Raw genomic sequence first — 21,737 nt, forward strand, 5'->3', positions numbered from 1 at the left:
TACCATTTGTCGAAAAGACTGTCCCTATTGAATAGTCTGCACCCTTGCCAAATATAACTTGACCATATATGTGACATCTATCTCTTTCAACTTAAAAAGAAAACTTTATTAAAATGTTTCCTTAAATTTTCTTTAAATAACACTTAAAAAATTCCATCCAAACTCATTTTTTTTTGATGTAAGAATTCTATCCATTCATACAATATAATTGCTTGATTTTATTCCTTCCCTTTAGTATCAGCTCATTCTTTTTACATAAGTGTTTCCTTTTTCCAAACAATTTTTTTTTTGTTAAGTTGGGAAGTCTCTGGCACTTTTCCATTTCCATGTAAATGCAGTACAGCATCTTTAAATCTCTGTCTTTCCTCCCTCTTTGATTTGTGAGGATCCCTGTGGTTACACTGAGCCTATCCCGATAATCCAAGGTAATCTCCCATTTCAAGACCCTTAATCATATCTACAGAGTCCCTCTGCCATGTAAGGCAACACAGTCAGAGGTTCCAGGGATTAGAATGTGAATGTCTTTGCAAGGCCATTTTTCTGCCTACCATACAGAGTCAGCCTAAAGTTAAGCCCAGATCTTACTGAAAGTTTTCCTCTAACTTATTGAACTTTTTCTTCTGGTTTCTTTTTTGGGAACATCTGTCATTCATAGATTTCTACTTTTCAAGCTCTGTTGCTATCATATTCCTATCCAATTTTATCTTCTCTATTTTTCTGATGCATTCTGGGAGATGATTTCTGGAAAAGCATATTTCTGTCACTGATTTTTCTTTCTGCATTATCAATTCTGAACTTTATTGCTTTCAATGTGCATTTTAAATAATTCATTTTTTTGCTTCCTTCAAGTTCCTGGCTCCCCCACCCATGATCTGAATATTCATTTTCAACAAATAATTTTGTTTTCATAAACTTCCAAAGTAAAGAATTCATCTGAATTTTGTCAAATATAGATACCTTGAATGAAGCACCCTTCCTGATCTTACACAAGTATTCTCATCCACTAAGTTGGGAAAAAACAAATAAAAAACAAAAAGTTTCTTTCTGATTGGGTATATTACAAGTTGCATATTAATAAGAGGAAAGAGCTTTATTAAGTTACTAATAAGTCCAAAATTCAGCTGCATAGGCTAAAGATGGTGAATAGACTTTTCCATTAATGTGGTCATTGACTATTTCCCAGCGTGTAGGCAAACGAGACTGCTGATTATACTGACTGGTGGTAGTTGAAATTACACAGAAAGGGTTTAGAGAGCGGGAGAAGAGGACATAAAAGGAATCTGTGTTTACTGAGACAATAGGATGAGAAAGAATTAAAAATTTCTTCAGAAGTAAGCATTTAGGTGAATGACTTCCCAAGATGAGGAAGGACTTTCTCCATTTTTGGAGACAGAAGAGTGGAATTGCAGGAGAAACAAGATTGATCCCTAATGGTTACTGGAAGAGAGTTATTCTCTGTACCAAATGTTTTCAGTTGTGTGAAAAAAGCTAAAATAAAAACAATTAAGTGCGAAGCTCCAACAGGGAAAGTGGCTGTTTGGATTCTGCTGAGATGACCACAGGTCTCCAGGTCTCTTGGTGCTCACAGGAACACAGCTCTCTCTGCCTGGCTATGTCTGTGGGAAGGTGCTAGTGATCCCATGGAGGGAATCCAATGCTGGGAACTTAAGCTGGTCATTTTTGCACCAGAGGAAATGCCTTTCTTCCACTCTGAAGGCCATTCAAACCTTTCCATAACAAAGGAAGACTGATATACAGACCCAGAGCAGTGCTATTTTTTGAGTCAAGACATTTAAAAAAAGATTTTCAATTTTGAAAATTCTTTAAATAAAATGCCTTTTATTTCTGTAAAAGGGAAACTTTTCCACTTAGCAGAACTAATCCAGGATATATCAAAACTGAAGGCTGTCTTTGCCCTCAACTATTATGACTACCCAGAGCTGTTAAAGACCCATGACCTCTGGGCCACCTTGGTGTGTCAGTCTTACTGGATTCAACTGAAAACTTACCTGACCACTGAACAATGGGGACTTATTTTAACCAACAGTAGAAATTTAAGTGCATTTATTCTGCCCTAACCAGAGTGGTAATTTTCAACTCTTAATTAGCATAAGCTCCATGAAACTGTGCACCTTCCTTCCTATCACCTCAAAACTTCTAACATCCCTTCTCTCCCTGCTTCCCTCAACAACTATGAATGTCTTCACCAGTGTGGGTTCCCTTGCCTGGCAAGCACATGAAAAGGCCCAGGAGTCTGTTTTATTGTGATACTTCTTGCACGGAGCACATAAGCAGCACTGCCCAGGTACCTCAGTGACTGTTTATTTGATATGGGTTTAAGACTCTGTCCCCATGGGAGAGTGGCTGAATCCTGTGTTCCTGCTGTGTACTGTCTGTGTGTCATTCCATGGGGGTTGGACTTTAAGGGACCAAAGGGTTTCCAAACTCAATCTCACATATTCTTAGTTTGTTAACAATGCACTCAGGCCACATGTTGCACTTCCAGTCTGTCGGGTTCAGTTGTCTTTTGGCCCTCATGCCTTACACAAGTCTTTCCTTGGAGATGACCAAGGGGGATGGCGCTTACTTTGTGATGGACTATCCCAAGGTAACCAGACCCAAAAAGGTCTTCTTTGAGGGTATAAACTGTGCCAACAGAAAGCTACCCTTTGAGACGTATTTACGCTGTTTCAAACAGTATTCCAAACTTTCCACTATTCCAAGCTTTCCAATATTTTTGACTTTTGTCAACCTAATTTGAAATGAGATAACATCCTGCAAATGGCAATGGGATAGTTTTGTGTAGCCTTGTGGAAATGCTTTTGACATTTCCAGCAATCATAGCTGTAGAACCAATTTGGATGCAGGCAAGCAATGAGATTTGCATTAAGTTTTTGAGTCAACACCGCCACTGGGCTTTTTTGTTTGCTTTTGTTTCGAATTGCTGTCAAGTGATCTGAATAGTGTCCTAAGGATGCTATTAACCAGTCATATAACTGTGAGGGATTCACCTCACTATTTTGCCTAAGCCTTTGGAGGGAGCATGCTCCCCACTAACACTGACTTCAGTCCAGTGAAAGCGATTTCAGACTTCTAATTTTCAGATCTTAAAGAGACTAAATAATGCATTGTTTCAAGCCACCAAGTTTGTGGCAATCTGCTACAGAAGCCACAGAGAACTAATATATCACTTCTGCCAGGTTTACCTGCTTCTAAAAGGCCTAGGCTTAAGGTTGCATCTAAACTGTCAACTATTACTATGTCACCAGCATTTACGTGGAACTGAAAACCACCCGTTAAGTCAGGAGCACTAATATATTCATATCTCCTCCTACTACATGCTAAAAAATTGAAGTAAACTGATTCATCTTGGCAACGTTAACTTCAGAGCAAACTCCTTGGCTCGAACTTCAAACAAAATGGAAAAGCAAGGTTCAAGGTGCTGCGGTGCACAGTTTGTCCCAGTACTATGAAATAATCACTGTCTGCCTTGGGGTTATGTTTAATAAATAGCAAAGTGCATACAGATATTTACAACAGTTTTAAAGAAAAACAGAGGTCCTATTTGTGTGGTCCCAACAGTAACAATGAATAGGGTGCTGGCGTGACCTGTTTATAAATTCTTGAGTACAGTTGTTTTGAAAGTAGAGTTCACTTGCAATCTTCAAAAAATGAATGTCCTGCTAGTCCTCAGAATGCGCTCTAAGTTATACGTGGACTGGAATCACTTGATGTCAATGTGCAGCAACTGCTCTTTGCCATTTATTATCAGGGACTTTAGCTCTCCGTCTTCTTCCACTTCTACCCTTTCTTGGCCATTCTCAACGACTCTCTTGGTGGTGATTTTTTTGCCATTAATGATTTCGGTGGAAGTCGACACGGATTTGAAGTTGCCCGTCCCACCACTACCGCAAGACATGGAGAAGGAAGAAACGCCCCCGTTCCCCACGGAACCAAAGGAAGTAAATCCTGTATCAAAAGAAGAAAAACTACCTCCAAATGCTGGAAATCCACTGAAAGTGGAGGAAAGGGGTGCGGATCCTCTGCATCTGCTTCCCCGGGAGCTCCTCCGACACCCTAAAATGTTCTCAAGCGAGTCTCCAAAGAAATCAAATGAAAATGGGTCTCGGCCGCCGAAGAACTCCCTGAAGACGTCGGCTGGGTCGCGGAAGGTGAAGACGTCCTCGAAGGGGTCCTCGAAGGGTCTGCCGCCGCCGCCCTCCACCCCGGCCTCGCCGCATCGGTCGTAGACGTCCCTCTTCTTGGCGTCTGACAGCACCTCGTAAGCCTGGGCCACTTGCTTGAATCTCCTCTCCGCCTCCTCCTTGTTCTCGGGGTTTTTGTCCGGGTGCCACTTGAGCGCCAGCTTGCGGTAGGCCTTCCTAATGGCCTCGGACGAGGCCCGGCGGGGCACGCCCAGCACCTCGTAGTAGTCCACCATGCCGGGCGGCCGCGCGCAGCCCGCGGGCCACGGGCTCGGAGCGGCGCGGCTGGCAGCCCCGGGGCGCGGGCCCAAGTGCCGCCCGCAAGGGGCGCCCCTTGTGACGAAGCCGGCGTCTCACAGGCCGAGGCCGCGCCCCAGAACGCAGCGCTCGCGTCCCGGAGTGCACGCCCCGCGAGGCGCTCTGTGCCGTGGTGTTGCACGCGGGCGCGGAGGCCCCGCCCACCGCAAGCCCCGCCCACCAGGGCCCCAGCTGAGCCCTGATCCCCAAACAGGGGCTGTGACGGGCTGCCTTAGGGAATGATTTTCTGAGCGTAGTCTTTACACCAGGCTTCCCGCCGGCCTGAGGTAGTGACGGGATTGAGTTTAGTCCGACCCAGGGCTGAAGGACAGCCTTATCGTTCATCAAATGTCCTAGCATTCGAATGATGCTAGGACGGCATTTCTCCAACTTTTTTGGCTTCAGGACTCTTTTGTTTTTGTGGGTTATGTCTATCGGTACTTACCTCATTACAAGTGCAAACAATCAAAAGCTAATTAGTCAATTTAATAATGATAAACCCATCACATGCTAACACAAATCATATTTTTATGGAAAAATAACTTATTTTACATAAAAAACTCTTTCTGGCTTTATAGAAGTGCTAGACTTTTACATCTGTTTCTGCGTTCAGTATGGTGCTGGACTGCGTGTCAGGGAGCCACTGGGAAACTCCACTGTACACATTAGTGAGATGGGAGGGAAAAAGCCAAATATCATTATTACAGAAATAGTTTCAACTTTGCAAAATTCTCTGAAAAACTCTTGGGGATTCCTAGCGTGCCTTAGCCCACAATCTGTGAACTCCTGGTCTAGTATATTAAAATGATTAAAATTTGCTGGCCATGTTTATAGTGCTGTGTGGGTAAACTTGGAGCACAGTGATTGTTTCCACTAAAAGTGCTGTATCACAACTGTGATTTTCTTTTTGATATTTCTTGACATCTGACTTCACTTCCTCCTTATTCTCTTCCTGACACTATATTCTTTGCTTTGATAAATGGTGAAACAACACCAATAAAGGTCGCTTAGTTCCAAGAGGAAATGATTAACCAATGAACTCAACATTTCATCATAAAGGGCGGTAGATCCAAAAGGGTGTGCCATTTCACCAGAGCAAACTGCTGACTTTGTATCACCTTGAGAGACTGAAGCCCTGGACTTGGCACAGGCTACGCACGCAATAAACAGATCAGGGGTAGAGTGCATTGTGAACAAAGCAATATTGAAAAGTACAAGGTGTGTTTTGGGAGAGTTAAGTGATCCAAATGGCTAGAAGGAGCAGGGCAGAGGGAGGGATCAAGCAGAAGGGCTAGAGAGGAGGAATGAGCTTGGCCAGGGGAGCAGGAGTCCATTCTAGGGAGTTCTGACGGCAAGGCTGTGGAGTCTGAATTCCATCCTGGGCCCTAGGGAGCTGCTGACCAAGATTTCAGGGGCAGAGGTTGTGTAGGGCCATATGGGGGCAGCTGATGCAAGGAATCAAAAGGGACAGGTAGGGGTTACAGTTACTGGGGGCTGAGGCCCTGGAGCAGGACTGTGGGAGCTGGGTTTGAGAAGCAGTGGTAGAATAGTCTAGATTCAGCATTTGCTTGCTTGCATGTGGGGCCTACAGCAGCAGGAGAAGGTGTGTCACCTCCATACAGAGACATTTACTGAGTCTTACTGTCTGCAAAACTGTGGGCTGCCACCTGAGTGACAGAGTGGTTCCAAAGCTGAAATTCTGCTTTCAGCTTTATAAATAAATAAATAAATAAATAAATAAATAAATAAATAAATAAATAAATAAATAAATAAAATGTGAGAATGGGTGTCAGTCTAGTAGCAGAGACAGGTAGGCAATCTGCTAGGCATACAAGGCAGAATAGAGCAAAATGCTGGAGATTTAAGGAAGATGGCTTTGTTTCTCCCTGAAGGGTCCCATTGATTATCTGGAAGGCAACAGACTTATTTACATAGCCCCGTTAGTGACAAGCAGCTCCAATCTAGTCCCATCAAAGGAGCTAGGAGTGTGTGGAGTGGTGGTTTTCTTAGCTATTGACTTCAGCTTTAGAAGGAATCACCTTCCAGGGGGTTCCCATGAATGATCTTGCAGACAGCCCACTCTTTAGCAGGCCCCAAAGCAAGAGCACATTGCTGCCCTACTCTGTGTTTCCTTGGCCACGCATGCTCCTCGACCAGAACACATCTTGCCTGCCCTGTATTTGGTTGTTTGTCTGTCTGAGCCCTCTTGACAGGCATGAACCATCTCTAACTTGGATTTCTGGTCCCAGCTCCTAGCACAGCGCCGGGAGGGCCATTTGGTGAGGAGGGGAATTAGCAATGGATTTTGAGTGTCAGGTCTGCTCAGGTTCCAGACAGGAGCTTAGTAGTGGTGTTTGGTCATAATTCTTGAGAATGAATGTGGGTTGCCCACTATTCATACAGGTAAAGAACAGTTCCTAGTCATGGGTCATGGGCAAAGTCATGACCCCAAACCATCCGAGTGCACAGAGGCCTCAAAAAGTTCTAAGACTCTGAGTGATACAGGAAAGCCATAAAATCATTACAGTGGTGATTGTGTGTATTTACAGCCCCTTTCCTCTGTGTGATCTGCAGATGAACTCTCATGACATCGAGACTTCAGAAGAGTCATTGCCCTTAATGCTTAAACTGGACTATGAATTTCAGCATGGCAGATAAGTGTACACCAATGAGTCTTTTCTGCTGATCCAGGATCTGGGTTCTACGGAGTGGGGGGTGCTTGGGGCTGGGTGTGGAAGGGAAGGGGGAGCTTCACAATGCATGAGTGTGAGCATGGGCACATGTGTGTCCCCAAGCATAAGCCAATACAAGCCTGGAGGTCAGTGGAGGAAGGATGGTGGTAACAGGAAAAGGGACTCTAAGTACCAATTCTAAGTACCAGAATGAGACGGGATCCTGTGAACATGCCCCACAGGGCATCAAAGCTTTAAAATTAGCAGTTTTTCCGTGACTAGAGAGATCCCCAAGTACGGGTGGCCAGTGATGTCCGCGGTTGTAATATTGGGCTCTCTGCTTTCATCCTGGGATTGTATAGAATAACAATTTATCCCAAAAGGAAAGAGTGAAGTGCTCTGTTCTGTGCTCCGATTCGCCCTTTCCTGGGGAGAGGCATTTCTCTTTGGCAACTAACATACTTGCCCCTGACCCATCACCTGCCCTTTGGAGCACCGGCCTGTGCTGAGTATTGCTCTGTGAGTATATTCTCCTTAATCCCAAAGTCCTGCCATCTGCCTGCCGTCCGGTTATGTTTATCGTGTAATGACTGTGGGCATCACAGCCGTGCTTCTGACTTCTGACTGGTTATAAATTTCCTTCTCAGCCTTAACACCGTGGTCTGGGCCCTGCTAGCAGCTGCAGGGAGTTGTGGGTAAGAGGCAGGGCCTTTGGGCTCTAACACCTGGGGCCTGGGTCTCAGCTCTGCCACTTAATAAAAGCAGGCCTCTGGCAAATCACGTGTCTCTGGGAAGCTCAGTGCCTTTGTTTGTAAATGGCAATAACAGCATTTGCCTTCACAGCCTAATTCTAGGGGTAACTAAGCCATGCTGTAACGTGCTTAGCTCCGTGCCTGGCACAGAGCGCATGCACAAGAAATATGTGTTCTTCTTCATTGCTTTTGTTCATCTTTCCCCCTTTGCCTTCAACCAATCATCAGAATTCTCCAAAGTGTTTTCTTTCCCCTGGACCTTGGGCCTGTGTGATGAGTACAGTTTAACTTTTATTGCTTCTATTATTTTGATTTCTTATTTACAGAGTGTTCTCTCACTGTCTCCCTGAATGAGTACAGACCTGTCCTGAGAAAGGCCTTCTGTGCCCACGGAATGTAGCTGGCCTCTTTCCCTGCCATTGTCTGTTCCGGCAGCATTCATTTCCTTCTTAGCCTGCTAAGACACAACCTCTGACGTGTCTGTTTCCCTGTTTGAATCGTTAGTCTGTCTCTCTAGATGGAGCATGAATTCGGGGGTGGGGGCTGGGGGTAGGGGTGGGGACCACATCTCTGGGGGTCTCTGCTGGAGCCTCTAGGCCCTGCACTGTGCTGGGATCAACAGATACCAGCTGGATGAATGATTTAAAACACGATGTGCTGCTTGGGCAGAACCTTGAGTGAGCTACAGAGAAGGACGTACTTAAAGGCTGCTTGCAACGTCATGTTCTTTTCTTTCTGAAAGGCATATTCAGCTTTCAATTTCATTTCTGAAAAGGAGTTCTGCTTTGTTATCACAAAGCCTCCTTTCCTCTTGGATAATACTCTCTTGGTCCATGGAAATACTAATCTAATGGATTCAAAGGTGTTGGAGATGCTTTGCCTTTTCTGTTTACTCAAGAATGTGATTTCATCAAAACAGTATGGTGTTGGCACAAAAGCAGACATATAGATCAAGGCAACAACACAGAAAGCCTAGAAATAAACCTACACAATTAATTAATCTTCAACAAAGGAGGAAAGAATATACAATGGAGAAAAGACAGCCTCTCCAGAAAGTGGTAGTGGGGTAGCTGGACAGCTGCGTATAAATCAATGAAGTTAGACCCCTCCCTCACACCATGCACAAAAACAAACTCAAAATGGCTTAAAGACTGAAATATTAGACATGATACTGTAAAACTTCTAGAAAAAAACATAGGCAAAACATTCTCTAACATAAATCAGAGCAGTGTTTTCTTAGGTCAGTCTCCCAAAACAAAAGAAATAAAAGCAAAAATAAACAAATGGGACCTAATTGAACTTATAAGCTTTTGCATAGCAAAGGAAACCACAAACAAGATGGAAGGACAACCTACAGACTGGGAGAAAATATTTGCAAACGCTGCAACCAACAAGGGCTTAATTTCAAAATATAGATAGCTCATACAACTCAATATTGAAAAAACAAAAGCAGCTCACTCAAAAATGGGCAGAAGACCTAAACAGACATTTGTCCAAAAAGGATATACAGAGGGCCAACAGGCACATGAAAAGATGCTCAACATCACTAATTATTAGAGAAATGCAAATCAAAACCACAATGAAGTATCACCTCACAATAGTCAGAATGGCTGTCATCAAAAAGTCTACAAATTATAAATGTGGAGAAGGGTGTGAAGAAAAGGGAACCCTCCTACACTGTTGGTGGGAACGTAAATTGGTGCAGCCACTATGTGTACCACAGTGTAGAGTTTCCTTAAAAAACTAAAAATAGAGTTGCCATATGATCCAGCAATCCCACTCCTGGGCATAAATCTGGAAAAGATGAAAACTCTAATTTGAAAAGATACATGAACCCCAATGTTCATAGCAGCACTATTTACAGTAGCCAAGACAAGGAAGCAATCAAAATGTCCATCAACAGATGGATGGATAAAGATGATGTGGTATATTGAGGAATACTTTTCCACCATAAGAAAGAATGAAATAATGCCATTTGCAGCAACATGGAGGGACCTAGAGATAATCATTCTGAGTGAAGTCAGACAGAGAAAGATAAATATTATATGATATCACTTATAAGTAGAATCTAAAGTATGATACAAAAGAACTTTTTTATAAAACACAGATTCACAGACATAGAAAATGAATTTATGGTTACCAAAGGGGAAAAGGGGGAAAGGATAAACTAGGAGTTTGGGATTAACAGATACACATCACTATATTTAAAATAGATAAACAACAAGGACCTACTATAGAGCAGAGGGAACTACATTCAGTATCTTTAATTATCTATAATGGAAAAGAGTCTGAAAAGAATATGTATATATGTAAAACTGAATCAGTTTGCTGTACACCTGAAACTAACACAATATTGTAAACCACCTATAGTTTAACTGAAAAAAAAAGAAAGAATGTAATTTGAGTAGCTGAGAAGGAATTCTAGCCAGTTAAACTATTGTTGCCTATGAGAGACCTAATAAAGTTCAGCCCTCTTTATCTCTAAATGTAAACTTCCGGCTGCCTCTTGCTGACTGTCAGCTATAATCATGTGGCCTAATGAAACATTAACTTGGTGTGCAGTTTGGCTCTTGCGTTGTGTAAGCGGGAGAGGGCAAACCTCCGGCAGATGACAGTTTTGGTAGGAACAGCAGGGGCACCATGACAACGGGGTCCTGGGATCCACGTCTGCTTGTCCTGGGACTGCTGCTGTGGGCGCTTGGCCCCGCCACGTCCCAGGGCGGGAAGCTGCTGGTGGTCCCAGTAGATGGCAGTCATTGGCTGAGCTTGGTCAGGGTCGTCCAGGAGCTGCAGCAGAGGGGACATGACATAGTGGTCATAGCACCTGATGCCTCCACGCACATTAAAGAAGGAGCATCTTACACCTTGAGGAAGTACCCCGTGCCATTCCAGAGGGAGGAACTGGAAAAGACTTTCATCACACTCGGGCGTAATGTTTTTGAGAATGATCCTTTCCTGCAGCGTGTGATCAAAATGTACCAGAAAGTCAAAGAGGATTCCGCTCTGCTCTTGTCTGCCTGCTCCCATCTGCTGCACAACAAGGAGCTGATGGCCTCCCTGGCAGCGAGCAGCTTTGACGTCGTGTTGACAGACCCTTTCCTTCCCTGCGGCCCCATCGTGGCCCAGTACTTGGCTCTACCTACTGTGTTCTTCTTGAATGGACTGCCCTGCAGCCTGGACTCTCTGGGTACCCAGTGCCCAAACCCACCGTCCTATGTGCCCAGGCCTCTGTCCTCTAACCCAGATCACATGACCTTCCTGCAGCGGGTGAAGAACATGCTCGTTGCCTTGTCAGAGAACCTTCTGTGCAGTGTGGTTTATTCCCCATATGCATCTCTTGCCTCGGAAGTCCTTCAGAAAGACGTGACTGTCCAGGACCTTCTGAAATCTGGGTCTATCTGGCTTCTCAGAAAAGACTTTGTGATTGATTTCCCGAGGCCCATCATGCCCAACATAGTTTTTATTGGTGGGATCAACTGCGCTAGCAAAACCCCACTATCCCAGGTGTGTATCGGAGTGGGAACTTTATATGCCCGTATTCTTGCAGGTGCTGTGGCTAGATGAGTTTGCACAGAGATAAGCTGAATGAGCACGCTGAGATAGATTCAGATGTCCTCTCGTGTTTATGTCTATCTTGCAAGTCTCCTAGTTCTGAGTTGTAATTTATATATCTTTGGCATTATCTCTAAATTATTTCTTTTATCGGACACTTCAGGGAAGTATACTTTGGCAGTTTTATTCTGCGTGCTCCAGTGAAGTGTAATCAATTCGATGCAACACGGGTTAGACGTGTAGGGCGCTGGGTCCAGAGTTCCTCGCGGAGAACAGAATTGTGCAGCATGCACTTTGCCCTTGATTGGGTCAGGCTTACAAGATTCAAGATTGCAGAAATAATTCTTTGATATCTATTGATCCTGGCAGGGCAAATTGCCTTTATGTTCCTGATTAAAAGTCCAGCCTCTAGGTATTCTAAGAGGAAGCTGAATCCTGCAGTTCTATGTCCTCTAATAAGCAGATAACCAGACAGCCAGGTTCTGACACTGGGCAGAAAGTTTTCATGTGTCTCATTCTCTTAAATGCTTATATGTTATTTTTTTTCCCATCCAGAACTGGAGGTATGCAAAAAAGTAAATCTCAACAGAGGTGAGAGAGGGTAGCAAGAGAGGTCCCTTCAAATGGAGCTTTGGGAAGGATTCTCCAAGGAGCTGACATTTCAATGGGTATTCATGTATTTATGTTTCAAGTATTGGTTAAGGATCTGCTGGTAGCCAGCACTTTCCAGGTGCTGATTCTGGCTCCTACTAAGGGGCTATCATCAGCCTTGCAGAGCAATGAATCTTATTTTCATTGTGCCTCCGACATGATTCATATTTTAAATGGTCATGTAATTTTCATAGCAAGGTGAAACTTCGGGCAGCAGGAAGAACAGCAGGTAAGAAAGCAGATGCTGGGTGGATGTCTCCACCCCAGTGCGGCAAAACAGGTTCTTCTTTGTGGGGCTCTGACTACTCCCCTATAAAGTGGAGAGAGATCTCATAAGCTCTCAAAGCTCTCATGGCAATAAGAGTCTGATACCCTACGGCCTGTTGGACCAATCTGTGTCCAAGGGGGTGGTCTGGTGAAGAAAGAAAGCGGTGTTGATTTTCTGAAAGCAAATGTAGAAAACCATTAATGATTCTTTTTTAGATAGGGGAAAAGAAAGAGGTGAAGTATCATCAAACCAGTGAATGTATCCCAGGTCAAAGGAAAGAAAGCTAGCTAGCAAGTCCAAGCTAGGCAGATATTAAAAAGAAATATTTTTGGCATCATTATGAAGAATCCAAGAGAAAGCAATTGTGTTTCATAATCACTTTGAAATTTAAAACTTGGGAGACATGCATTCATAATGGAAATTCCATTTGAAATAGAAAAGTTTATCTAGAAATCTGCATGGACATCGTCAGTTACACTAGCCTTCTCTCTCTTCCTGGGACATTCCAAAATCTCTCCCAGTTCAAGACCCTTGAACATGCTGTTCCCTCTTTCTGAGATGCTGTTCCCTGAATTTGTTAGGTGGCTGTCTTCACGTTTTTCAGGTCAGCTTCAATGTCACTTCCTCAGAGAGTCCTTCTCTCTAAGATAGCATCTTGTGCTGTTTCCTTTGTAGCATGTTGAATACCTTGATCATTTTGTTGGGATAATTGTTTATCGACTGTCTCTTCCATATGTGTGGGGGCAGGGACCCCTTCTGCCAGGCACTGCATCCTTAACACCTGGCAATGGGTCTGCATGTGATTGATGTCCTGTCAGTATCAGCATCTTTGGCGTGTAATAGACACTCACCAAGTGTTTGTTAAATGAACGAATGAAAACAAAAGGGATATGAACTGAGGACTAGTCATCAGATAAATAGTAATCCTCAACAGTTCTTTATACTCTTACAATTACAGAAAGAACATATGTACACATTTTTTGTTGCTTATTTTATTTAAAAAAAGGTAATAAAGTATCCTCATTGCTCACTTATCAATACATCACGAGTATGGCTCCAGTTCTAAATAGTGCATCTATTTTTATCTGCTGCATAATATTTCATGGCACTCACGTGCCACAGGTTACTTGTTAGGCATCTAGCCTATTCTCCTGTGAGGGAACACTGAAGTTTGTACCCCAGGGTATTTTGTTGTTCTTGTTGTTACTTCAAACATTGCCTTAACAAGGATCAAATATTTTGTAGCTTCCTTCCTATTTGTTCTGTTTATTTCTTATTTTTCTTCTTAACTGTTCAACAGCATTTTGGGGGGTCACTTCTGTGAACATGACTTTTTTTTTCCATTTCTGTCTCCAGCTGGTTATCCATTCACTATTCAGCCATCTCACCAAACTTTTGATTTTCACCATTAAAAATCCCCCCAAACCTAGCATGCAGTCATTTTCCAAAAAATCTGAAATTTGTTTCTTCCGTTCTCAGTTCTATACCAAGTCTTTTTGAATTCACTAGACTCTCTAAAAGCAGCTGAATGATTTCGGTAACAGCAAGAATTCATCTTGCTCCTGATTTTAATGGAAATTGATTTTCATTTCATCATTTTGCATTATGTTTGCTATTGCTTTTTGGCAAATAGTCTTTATTTACTTTAGTGATTTCCTTCTTTATTTAGGAAGTTTAATGGGAGAGGCTGCAGAACTGTATCAACTGCGTTTCTTGATACCATATTTTCTCCCCTGTAAATTTGTCTAAGTGGTGAGTTGCAATGACTGTGCGTTGGCTGCTGCCCTGTTTGGTGCAAGCGAGCTTAGGTTTGAGAATGTCTTTGTGAGTTGTACCTGATAATAGCTCTCTTTGTCCTAGTTAAAATGCTTTTAATTTGAAATTCCACTTTCTTGAGATTCATATCACCATTCCTGCGTTGTTTTTGCTTACATTTCCCTAGTGCCTCTTTAGTGCTCCATGGCTTCCAGTTTCTGCTTTCTCACTAAACAACATGGAGTTGATATGATTTAACCTGGTCAGGCAGATTCCATTAATAGGTGAACTTTGCCTGCTTGCACCTAACAACTGATAGACTCGATTACAACTCTTTTTTTTTTTTTTTCAATTGAAGCGCCGTCAGTTACAATGTCAGTTTCTGGTGTGCAGCGCAGTGTCCCAGTCGTGCATGCACATGCATGTATTCATTTTCATACTCTTACAGCTCTTCCAGATTATTTTCATTTTGCTTTGTCATCTTCCCTCTTCTTGACTGTTGCTGGTTTGTTATGTTGCTATTATCTTTTTTCCCCTTTGTTAATTAAAGAAGGCTACTCAGCATGTCCCTTCCGCTGGTGGAGACCACCTTTTTTTTTTTTTTTCCCTTTTCAGTTTTATTAGGTAGAATTATTACAGTTTGACTACACATATACATAACATTGCATATAAATACATATATATATATATAAAATACTGCACTTTTTTTTGTTTACACATATGTACTGTTCATTATTTCTAAGAAAAGATTAGAGCTTTAGCTTTTCAAACTTATATAGTTATCAAAGGAATGAAGCCAACCACAGAATAAGAATCAACAGAACGTGGTAATCCAATCATAAATGACGGTCCATCTAAGTTATAAATAATAAGTAGTTAATTTGTGTTCTATTCCCCCTCCTAGATTCCACATATAAGTGATATCATATGGCATTTTCCTTTCTCTTTCCAGCCCACTTAACTTAGAATGATGATCTCCAGGTCTATCCATGTTGCTGCAAATGGCATTATTTTATTCTTTTTTATGGCTGAGTAGTATTCCATTGTATAAATATAACACATCTTCTTTATCCAGTCATCGTTGATGGACATTTTGGTTGTTTCCATGTCTTGGCTATTGTAAATAGTGCTGCTATGAACATTGGAGTGCATGTGTGTTTTTGAATTTTATTTTTCTGGTGGAGACCATCTTGTTCCCAATATTCTTGGTGAAAATCCTGAACTTTTCAAGAATAAAGGTAAAAATCTTCACTTGATAATGAGAGTCCATAGAGAAAGCATAGCCTGGTTCTGGGCATATCTTGGGATGCCTGAAAGAATAAAGGTGCTAGAACAGTACTGAGAGCAAAGGCATGGAACTCAAGAATTCCAAGAGGGAGAGACTATCTTTGTGGACATGTAGAGATTGAGAGATGACATCCATGTTAGGTCTGATGGAAAGAGACAAACTGAAGGTCAGTGAGAACAGACTTGAAGGTAACAAGGAGATGAAAGAGTGGTGACCAGGGAAGCTTGCAATATTTGTTAAGTGGCCCTGAATGGATAGTGGTAAAGTGACATGTTTCCAACATACACAATGTTTAATGAGGCTTCTGGCGGATCAGAAGGCATTTGGGAAGGGAACATCAAATAAAAGTCTGGAACTAGAAATACTAAACTCTCAGCAAAAGTCAGGACTTGTACTAAAGGCCTCCTTGGAGTGAGCAAGAATTTTCACTTCAGAGGTGGCCTCATTTGGGGGAAGGGGATAAGAGGTGGGGGGCTGAGATTTATTTCAGTTATGTTGCTTCACTCTTTGGCCCTTCCAGAGGCTGTGAAGCCAGGGCAAGGTTTAGGAGAAGTTTTGCCAAGTAGGGGCTGGACCTCACCACTATCGAATCCCTTAAGAGCTGGCCTGGAATCTGTACTGACCGTGATAACACACTGCTGTTTGCCCTTCTGTGATCTGTAGGTGAACGTTCATGCCACTTAAACTTCAGCCAAGTGCTGTTAATTAACTCTGGGTGTTTATGGCCTTGTGGCTCCTTTTGTGTTAACCACTTCCTGCTGGTTGCTGAGTGGGTGTGGAAGGCTGTGAAGGAGGGAAATTAGACTTGGCTCTTTCTGGACAAGGTTAAAGTAAGAGTGGGTTTCATGAAGGAGTGGGGGCTTTGGGAAATTTAGGTTAGCTGTTTAGCCTCACTCAGGAGAAGAACTTAAAGGCTTGGAGGTGCGCTGTCTCTCCCCAGGAAAGAGGAGTGCGGTGCAGACCTAGGGAGAAGGACTCTGGGAAAACCATCCTCACGATGTTCTTACCACAAACCAAAGTGCAGCGTGGCGGTGGGGAGGATGATTCTGGCCTCCCTGACCTGTTAGATGAGCTCAGTGGGAAAGGTGGAGACACAGCTGCTGAGAGACAGAGGTCTTGAAGAGGGCCTGAGGCTGGCGGAGGCGGACGAGCTGGTGGCATCGCGTTGGTATTCAGGCTGTATCGGTCATACTCAGAATCAAAACTTGGGAGAGGTCTCTGAAAATCGTGTGTGCTGAACCCTGCCTTGGAGTCTCCTGTCTCATATCCGGGGTCACTAGCATCCTGGTTTTCCCAGGACTGTTTTGGTTTTAACACCGGAAGTCCCAGGAACCCCACTCAGTTCTGGGAAAACACACAACACTAATGCCCTTGGCATTCTTTGGAGACTCTCAGGGAATTAATTAGATCATCAATAACTGACTGTTGGGGGAAAATTGCCCTGTTTATGCCCTGTACTCTTTCCTCTAAGTGCCTGCATGTGTGATCATGCAAGTGTGTGTATGTTTCCTGAAACCTGGAGCACTCTGCATTTGGCTCTGAAGGTTGGCAACAGATCAGGCTGAGCTAAGACTGTTGTCCAGGACTGAATCTAGAAGCTTCCTTACTCTCTTCCCTTGACACAACCACCAGTACGTTCCCATTTCAATACTGCAGTTCCTGATTGAATTATTTTAAGCATCCTTTCAGAGCTTCTGTTTGACAACCACCGGTAAGTCTCTTCCTTATTGCCTTAGGGATGGGCCTTTGCCAGGTTGTAAACTCTAATCTGTATTGACTAGTTGGATCCCTGCCACCTCTGATTCTCACCCCTATACACACAGACATTTTCTAAAATCCCATCTTCTTGCTTCATTCAAGGGAACCACAGATCGCTCATGTTCGAGCAATGGTGAGATTCGTTGTTAACTGGAAAATCACTCACAGTTTACAGCTCAAAACCACCAAAACTCACTCAATTAAAAAGTTACTCCTTGATGAAAAAAGGCGACTTAGTGGCAATGCGGTGTGGTTTGCTAAGGGAAGGACTGAATCAACTCAGCCCCCAGTTTTCTAACAGTGCTGCCTTACTCGCAGCAGGGGAGCAAGCTTGTGTCATCTGCAGAGGGCTGATCATGCAGCCCTCTCTCTGTTCTTCATTCCTTATTCCTTGGGTCATCTGGCCCAGAAGTTCTTCAGAAAGCCCCACTGCCTCATTTTGAGCTTTGTCCTTGGATAGGCAAGGCTGTACTGCCCGTGGGTGGTCTTTGATGGATACCTCCTGGGACAAGGGGGCAGCCTTAGAGCTGAGCAATGGACACACCACTGTAAGGAGTCCGCTTCTGGAACAGGACGTGAGTGCTCTGTGAGGGTCACATGCTGCGTGGTGAAGACACTGTCTATTGCTCCTTCCCACTGAGTGGCTTTGGTAGTCAGGGTACACTCACACACCCTTGACCATCTCTGAACTCCACAGAAGGGGCTCAGATCACTGGGACACACTTGGCAAGGGGTTCTGTCTCCCATTTTGTATCTTTCATACCTAGGGAGGAAGGATTTGCTTTTTAGAGTATGGAACCAGCAAAGAAAGATTGAAGTATATTTCAGTATGTTCTTCTTGCTAAAGCAGGCAAGTTGACTTACCCTCTTTAGAAACTCTTCTCCAGGGAAGGTGGAAAAATGCGTGGTTGACTGGTTAAATTTCAGCACCGAGTTGATGTTAATATGATCTTTAAACATCCAAGTGTGTTGGCTGCCACACGGGGAACTGTGATATCAGCTGGAGGGAAGCAAGAGCTGTTAAAGGATGTTTTGGCTATTTGAGGTTTTTCCTGAATCGTGAGTCTAATCTTTAACACTCTCTGTAGCTTTGTGCTTTGACTCCATTCCTTTTTTTTTCCCAACATAAAAAGAATATTCTAGAAGCTTTGAAAAGTAATACAGATCTTTACTGTAGATTTTCTTAGAGAGGCAGTGCAGGAGCTGTAGAGACCGTAGAAAGCTTTCTGAGATCCTTTTTGGACAACTTTCCTCTCCTCCAATGTTTCCTTTCACAGAATCTGCTGAAAGGCTCTCTCCTCTTTTCACGAAGCCCCTTCATCTTTCCTCCCCGCTTCCCTATTGCATTTGGCTGTCTCCGTCAGCCCCCTCCCAAAAGCCTGCTTTCTTCCAAGACTGTCCCAGCTGCCTGAAGCCCAGGGGAAGTGGATCTGGTCTTACCTCTGATCTCTTTTCTTTTGGAAACTTGGCACATTGCCTGGATTCTGCATCTGAAAGAAGAACCAGAGTGACCCCTCCGTAAGCAGGACGCCTTCCTCCCTTGGGATGGAAGGGTACTGGGGAGGGAGGAGTGGTGTCACACAGGCTGGTATTTTGTGTCTCTACCACACACACTCTTTTAATCACACTCTTAAGAGGAGGATATCTGATCCAGACCTTAATGTAAGCAGTCACCAAAGAAATGAGAAAAAACTAACTGGAGATTTCTTTTCTGGTCCTAGGACTTTGAGACCTACATAAATGCTTCTGGAGAACATGGAATCGTGGTTTTCTCTTTGGGCTCCATGGTCTCAGAGATTCCGGAGTACAAAGCTATGGAAATTGCTGATGCTTTGGGCAAAATACCTCAGACAGTAAGAAGATTCTATACGATTTCTTTCTTCCTTCTCAAGAGCTCTGACCCCAGACTTCAGCACCTAAATTAATTCCACTAGTTACGCTTTAGCCTTGGGTCTCCCTGCCACTTCTCAACCATTAATGCAAGTTCTTTTTTGTTTGTTTGTTTGCAATTTCACTCTCAACTGCTCTGCTGAGCCATGGTCCACTTCACCAAGAAGTCTCTTTCTCTCTTAGTGACTCAAAAGTATATTAAGGCAAATTTATTTTAGAAACAAAATGACCAGGATAGTATTTCTTCAGACCGCATAAGAGTAGTTCTCCAAAAAGCTGTGGGTTAGGACACTGGGTTCATTTCTTATATTTCTGCTTTTGTAGTTCTACACCCACTCATTTTATTAAGTAAATATTCCATTGAAGTGCAAAAAGGTGCAAAAGTCATAAATGTACAGCTTGATGCATTTTCACAAATTCACAAAGTGAACACACCCATGGAATCAAGCCTCTGGAGCAAGGCACCGAATGTTAGCCGTCCCCAAAAGCTTTCTTAGTTACCACACCTCCTACCCTTGCCGAGATTATATTCATTCAGAAGACTAGTTACTCTAGTTACTCTAATTTCTAGTAACTAGTTTCTAGTTACTCCAGCAGCAGCCTTATTTTAAAAATCCTATCATGTTCCTCAGCTCTGTTCTTTTGTTTCTGCAAGGTCCTGTGGCGGTACACTGGGACTCCACCACCGAATCTCGCAAAGAATACGAAACTTGTCAAATGGCTGCCTCAAAATGATCTGCTTGGTATGTGAGGAGGATTCGATTGATGTGTACGTCACATCAGGGTTAACTGAAGAAAGTGGCTTAGGCACGGCCGTTCTAAAGGATTGTTCAGCTGGAAAACATCATGGCCAGTGTATCCCACTTTGCTTTTTACTGGGGCATCTCGACCCACGCTTTCTCCTGCGTGTTTCTGCAAGGGCCACCTGTGGATGGCATAGGGTCCTCAGAGTGCTTTCAGAACCTAGATGATGCCAGATTATGAAGCTCAGTGACCTGACTGCTGGCATCCCTCCCTGTTTTGCTTCTCAGGTCACCCCAAGACTCGTGCCTTTATCACACATTCCGGCTCTCACGGTGTCTATGAAGGAATATGCAACGGTGTCCCGATGGTGATGCTGCCCTTGTTTGGTGACCAGATGGACAACGCAAAGCGCATGGAGACCCGGGGAGCTGGAGTGACCTTGAACGTCCTGGAAATGACCTCTGAAGATTTAGAAAAGGCCCTGAAAACTGTCATCAATGACAAAAGGTAAGAGACAAGGTATCAAGGAATATTACTTGTATTTTGGCCATCGCTTTACAATAAATATTCAAATGTGAAAACAAATTAAAATTGAATTTATAAGTAAGATGCTTTTTTTTTTTAATAGAATTTATCACAGAAATGATTTTAAATATTATTTCCCCTGGTGTACTTAAAATTCCAATTTATAAAAAACAATGCCAAAATAATAGATGAGTTCTTGCAGAGAAAGAAGTATTTCATTACAAGAAGCACAATGTCCGTAAGATAAAAACAAACCAGGTGCTTAGAAGTATGGCTTTTCTTACCACTGAAACCTGTGAGAGATTTTGTCCATGGGGGCTTATAAATATATGTGTGTGTGTGTGTGTGTGTGTGTGTGTGTGTGTGTGTGCGCGCGCGCGCGCGCGTGTGTGTGTGTCTCTCTCATGCGATATCACAGACAAAGGCTTATAATAAAAGCTAAGGTAAGTTTGCTCAGGTGTGGCTCTGAAATGATTCAAAGGGCAAAAGCCATCAGATAAAATTATCTCTGCATGAAATTCATTGTACTGCTGTCAACAGCTACTAGTAATAAGTTGATCAAAACCCTATGGGAAGAAGTGACGGCCAGGAGTGAACTTCACCCTGTAATCAGTTATGTGTGTGTGTGTGCATGTACCTGGGTGTGGATGTGGATGTGTCTGTGAAAACCTTCACCCCTTGTTGCTTCATTTTGAAAGAGACATCCATCAGGAGGACAGAAGTGAAAAGACTGGAGTGTGTTCAGATGGGAGGAGACACTACACAGGGAGACACACCAAGTCTGGACATGGGAAAATGGGGGCAACATCATGCTGCTCACATGTGTGTGATGCCAGTGCATAGAAAAGAGTTGCCTCCATCACCCCGGGGTAGAGTGCCCTCAGTGTTGGTAACAACCTGCCCAGAGTGATTGGTGTGGCTCTTACCCATCATTCCAATCAGCCTCTGGCCTCCCAGCTTGTCAGTGTCAGGTCGTGAGGCTCCCATTAGTGGTGTGATTTTGATCTTTTATTCAGTGGGAGGGACAACTACTTATAACTCAAAAATGACTTGGTAGAATTTCTCTGGTACATTACTATTTAAAAAACACTAATCAATCAGCTTACATTATTAACTAACTTCATCTATTCACTTCTGAGCCATCTCTATCTGATTGTGAATCTCCATGTCCCCAACACTGTAAGCTGAGACTGTATCTACATAAAATAAAGAGAAATGGAAAAATTTCCAACATCAGATTATGTAACCAGGCCATAACAGATGCTCAATAAATATTCAATGAATGAATGAAAGTCTAGGAAAATCTACCTTGTTTAAGAGAAGGTTTATACAAAATGAAGATGTTTAACAGGATTTATGGCCAAATATTAACAATACATT

The 21,737-nt window shown here is 43.2% G+C and overlaps 2 protein-coding genes across 5 annotated transcripts in view; one reads left to right on the forward strand and one right to left on the reverse strand.

The window, feature by feature from the left end:
* The window catches only part of LOC102523029 (UDP-glucuronosyltransferase 1-6), a 74,949-nt gene that overhangs the window by 51,529 nt on the left and 1,683 nt on the right, over positions 1-21,737 (forward strand). For 2 of the 4 annotated variants that reach the window (XM_014564722.2, XM_014564721.2), the window contains exons 2-4: positions 18,920-19,051; positions 19,744-19,831; positions 20,120-20,339. In XM_014564722.2, coding sequence (XP_014420208.1) covers positions 18,920-19,051; positions 19,744-19,831; positions 20,120-20,339 — 440 coding nt within the window. Of the gene's footprint in view, positions 1-10,526; positions 11,431-18,919; positions 19,052-19,743; positions 19,832-20,119; positions 20,344-21,737 lie in introns of those variants that run through there. The other 2 variants (XM_006191127.3, XM_006191128.2) reach the window with 2 other exon arrangements.
* DNAJB3 (DnaJ heat shock protein family (Hsp40) member B3) lies at positions 3,847-4,829 on the reverse strand. Its single transcript, XM_014564704.2, is given in 2 exon segments — positions 3,847-4,075; positions 4,078-4,829. Coding segments are annotated over 2 exon segments (450 nt in total). The 5' UTR covers positions 4,442-4,829; the 3' UTR covers positions 3,847-3,989.

Source organism: Camelus ferus, chromosome 5 (genome assembly GCF_009834535.1).
Source record: "Camelus ferus isolate YT-003-E chromosome 5, BCGSAC_Cfer_1.0, whole genome shotgun sequence".
Classification (NCBI taxonomy): Eukaryota; Metazoa; Chordata; class Mammalia; order Artiodactyla; family Camelidae; genus Camelus; species Camelus ferus.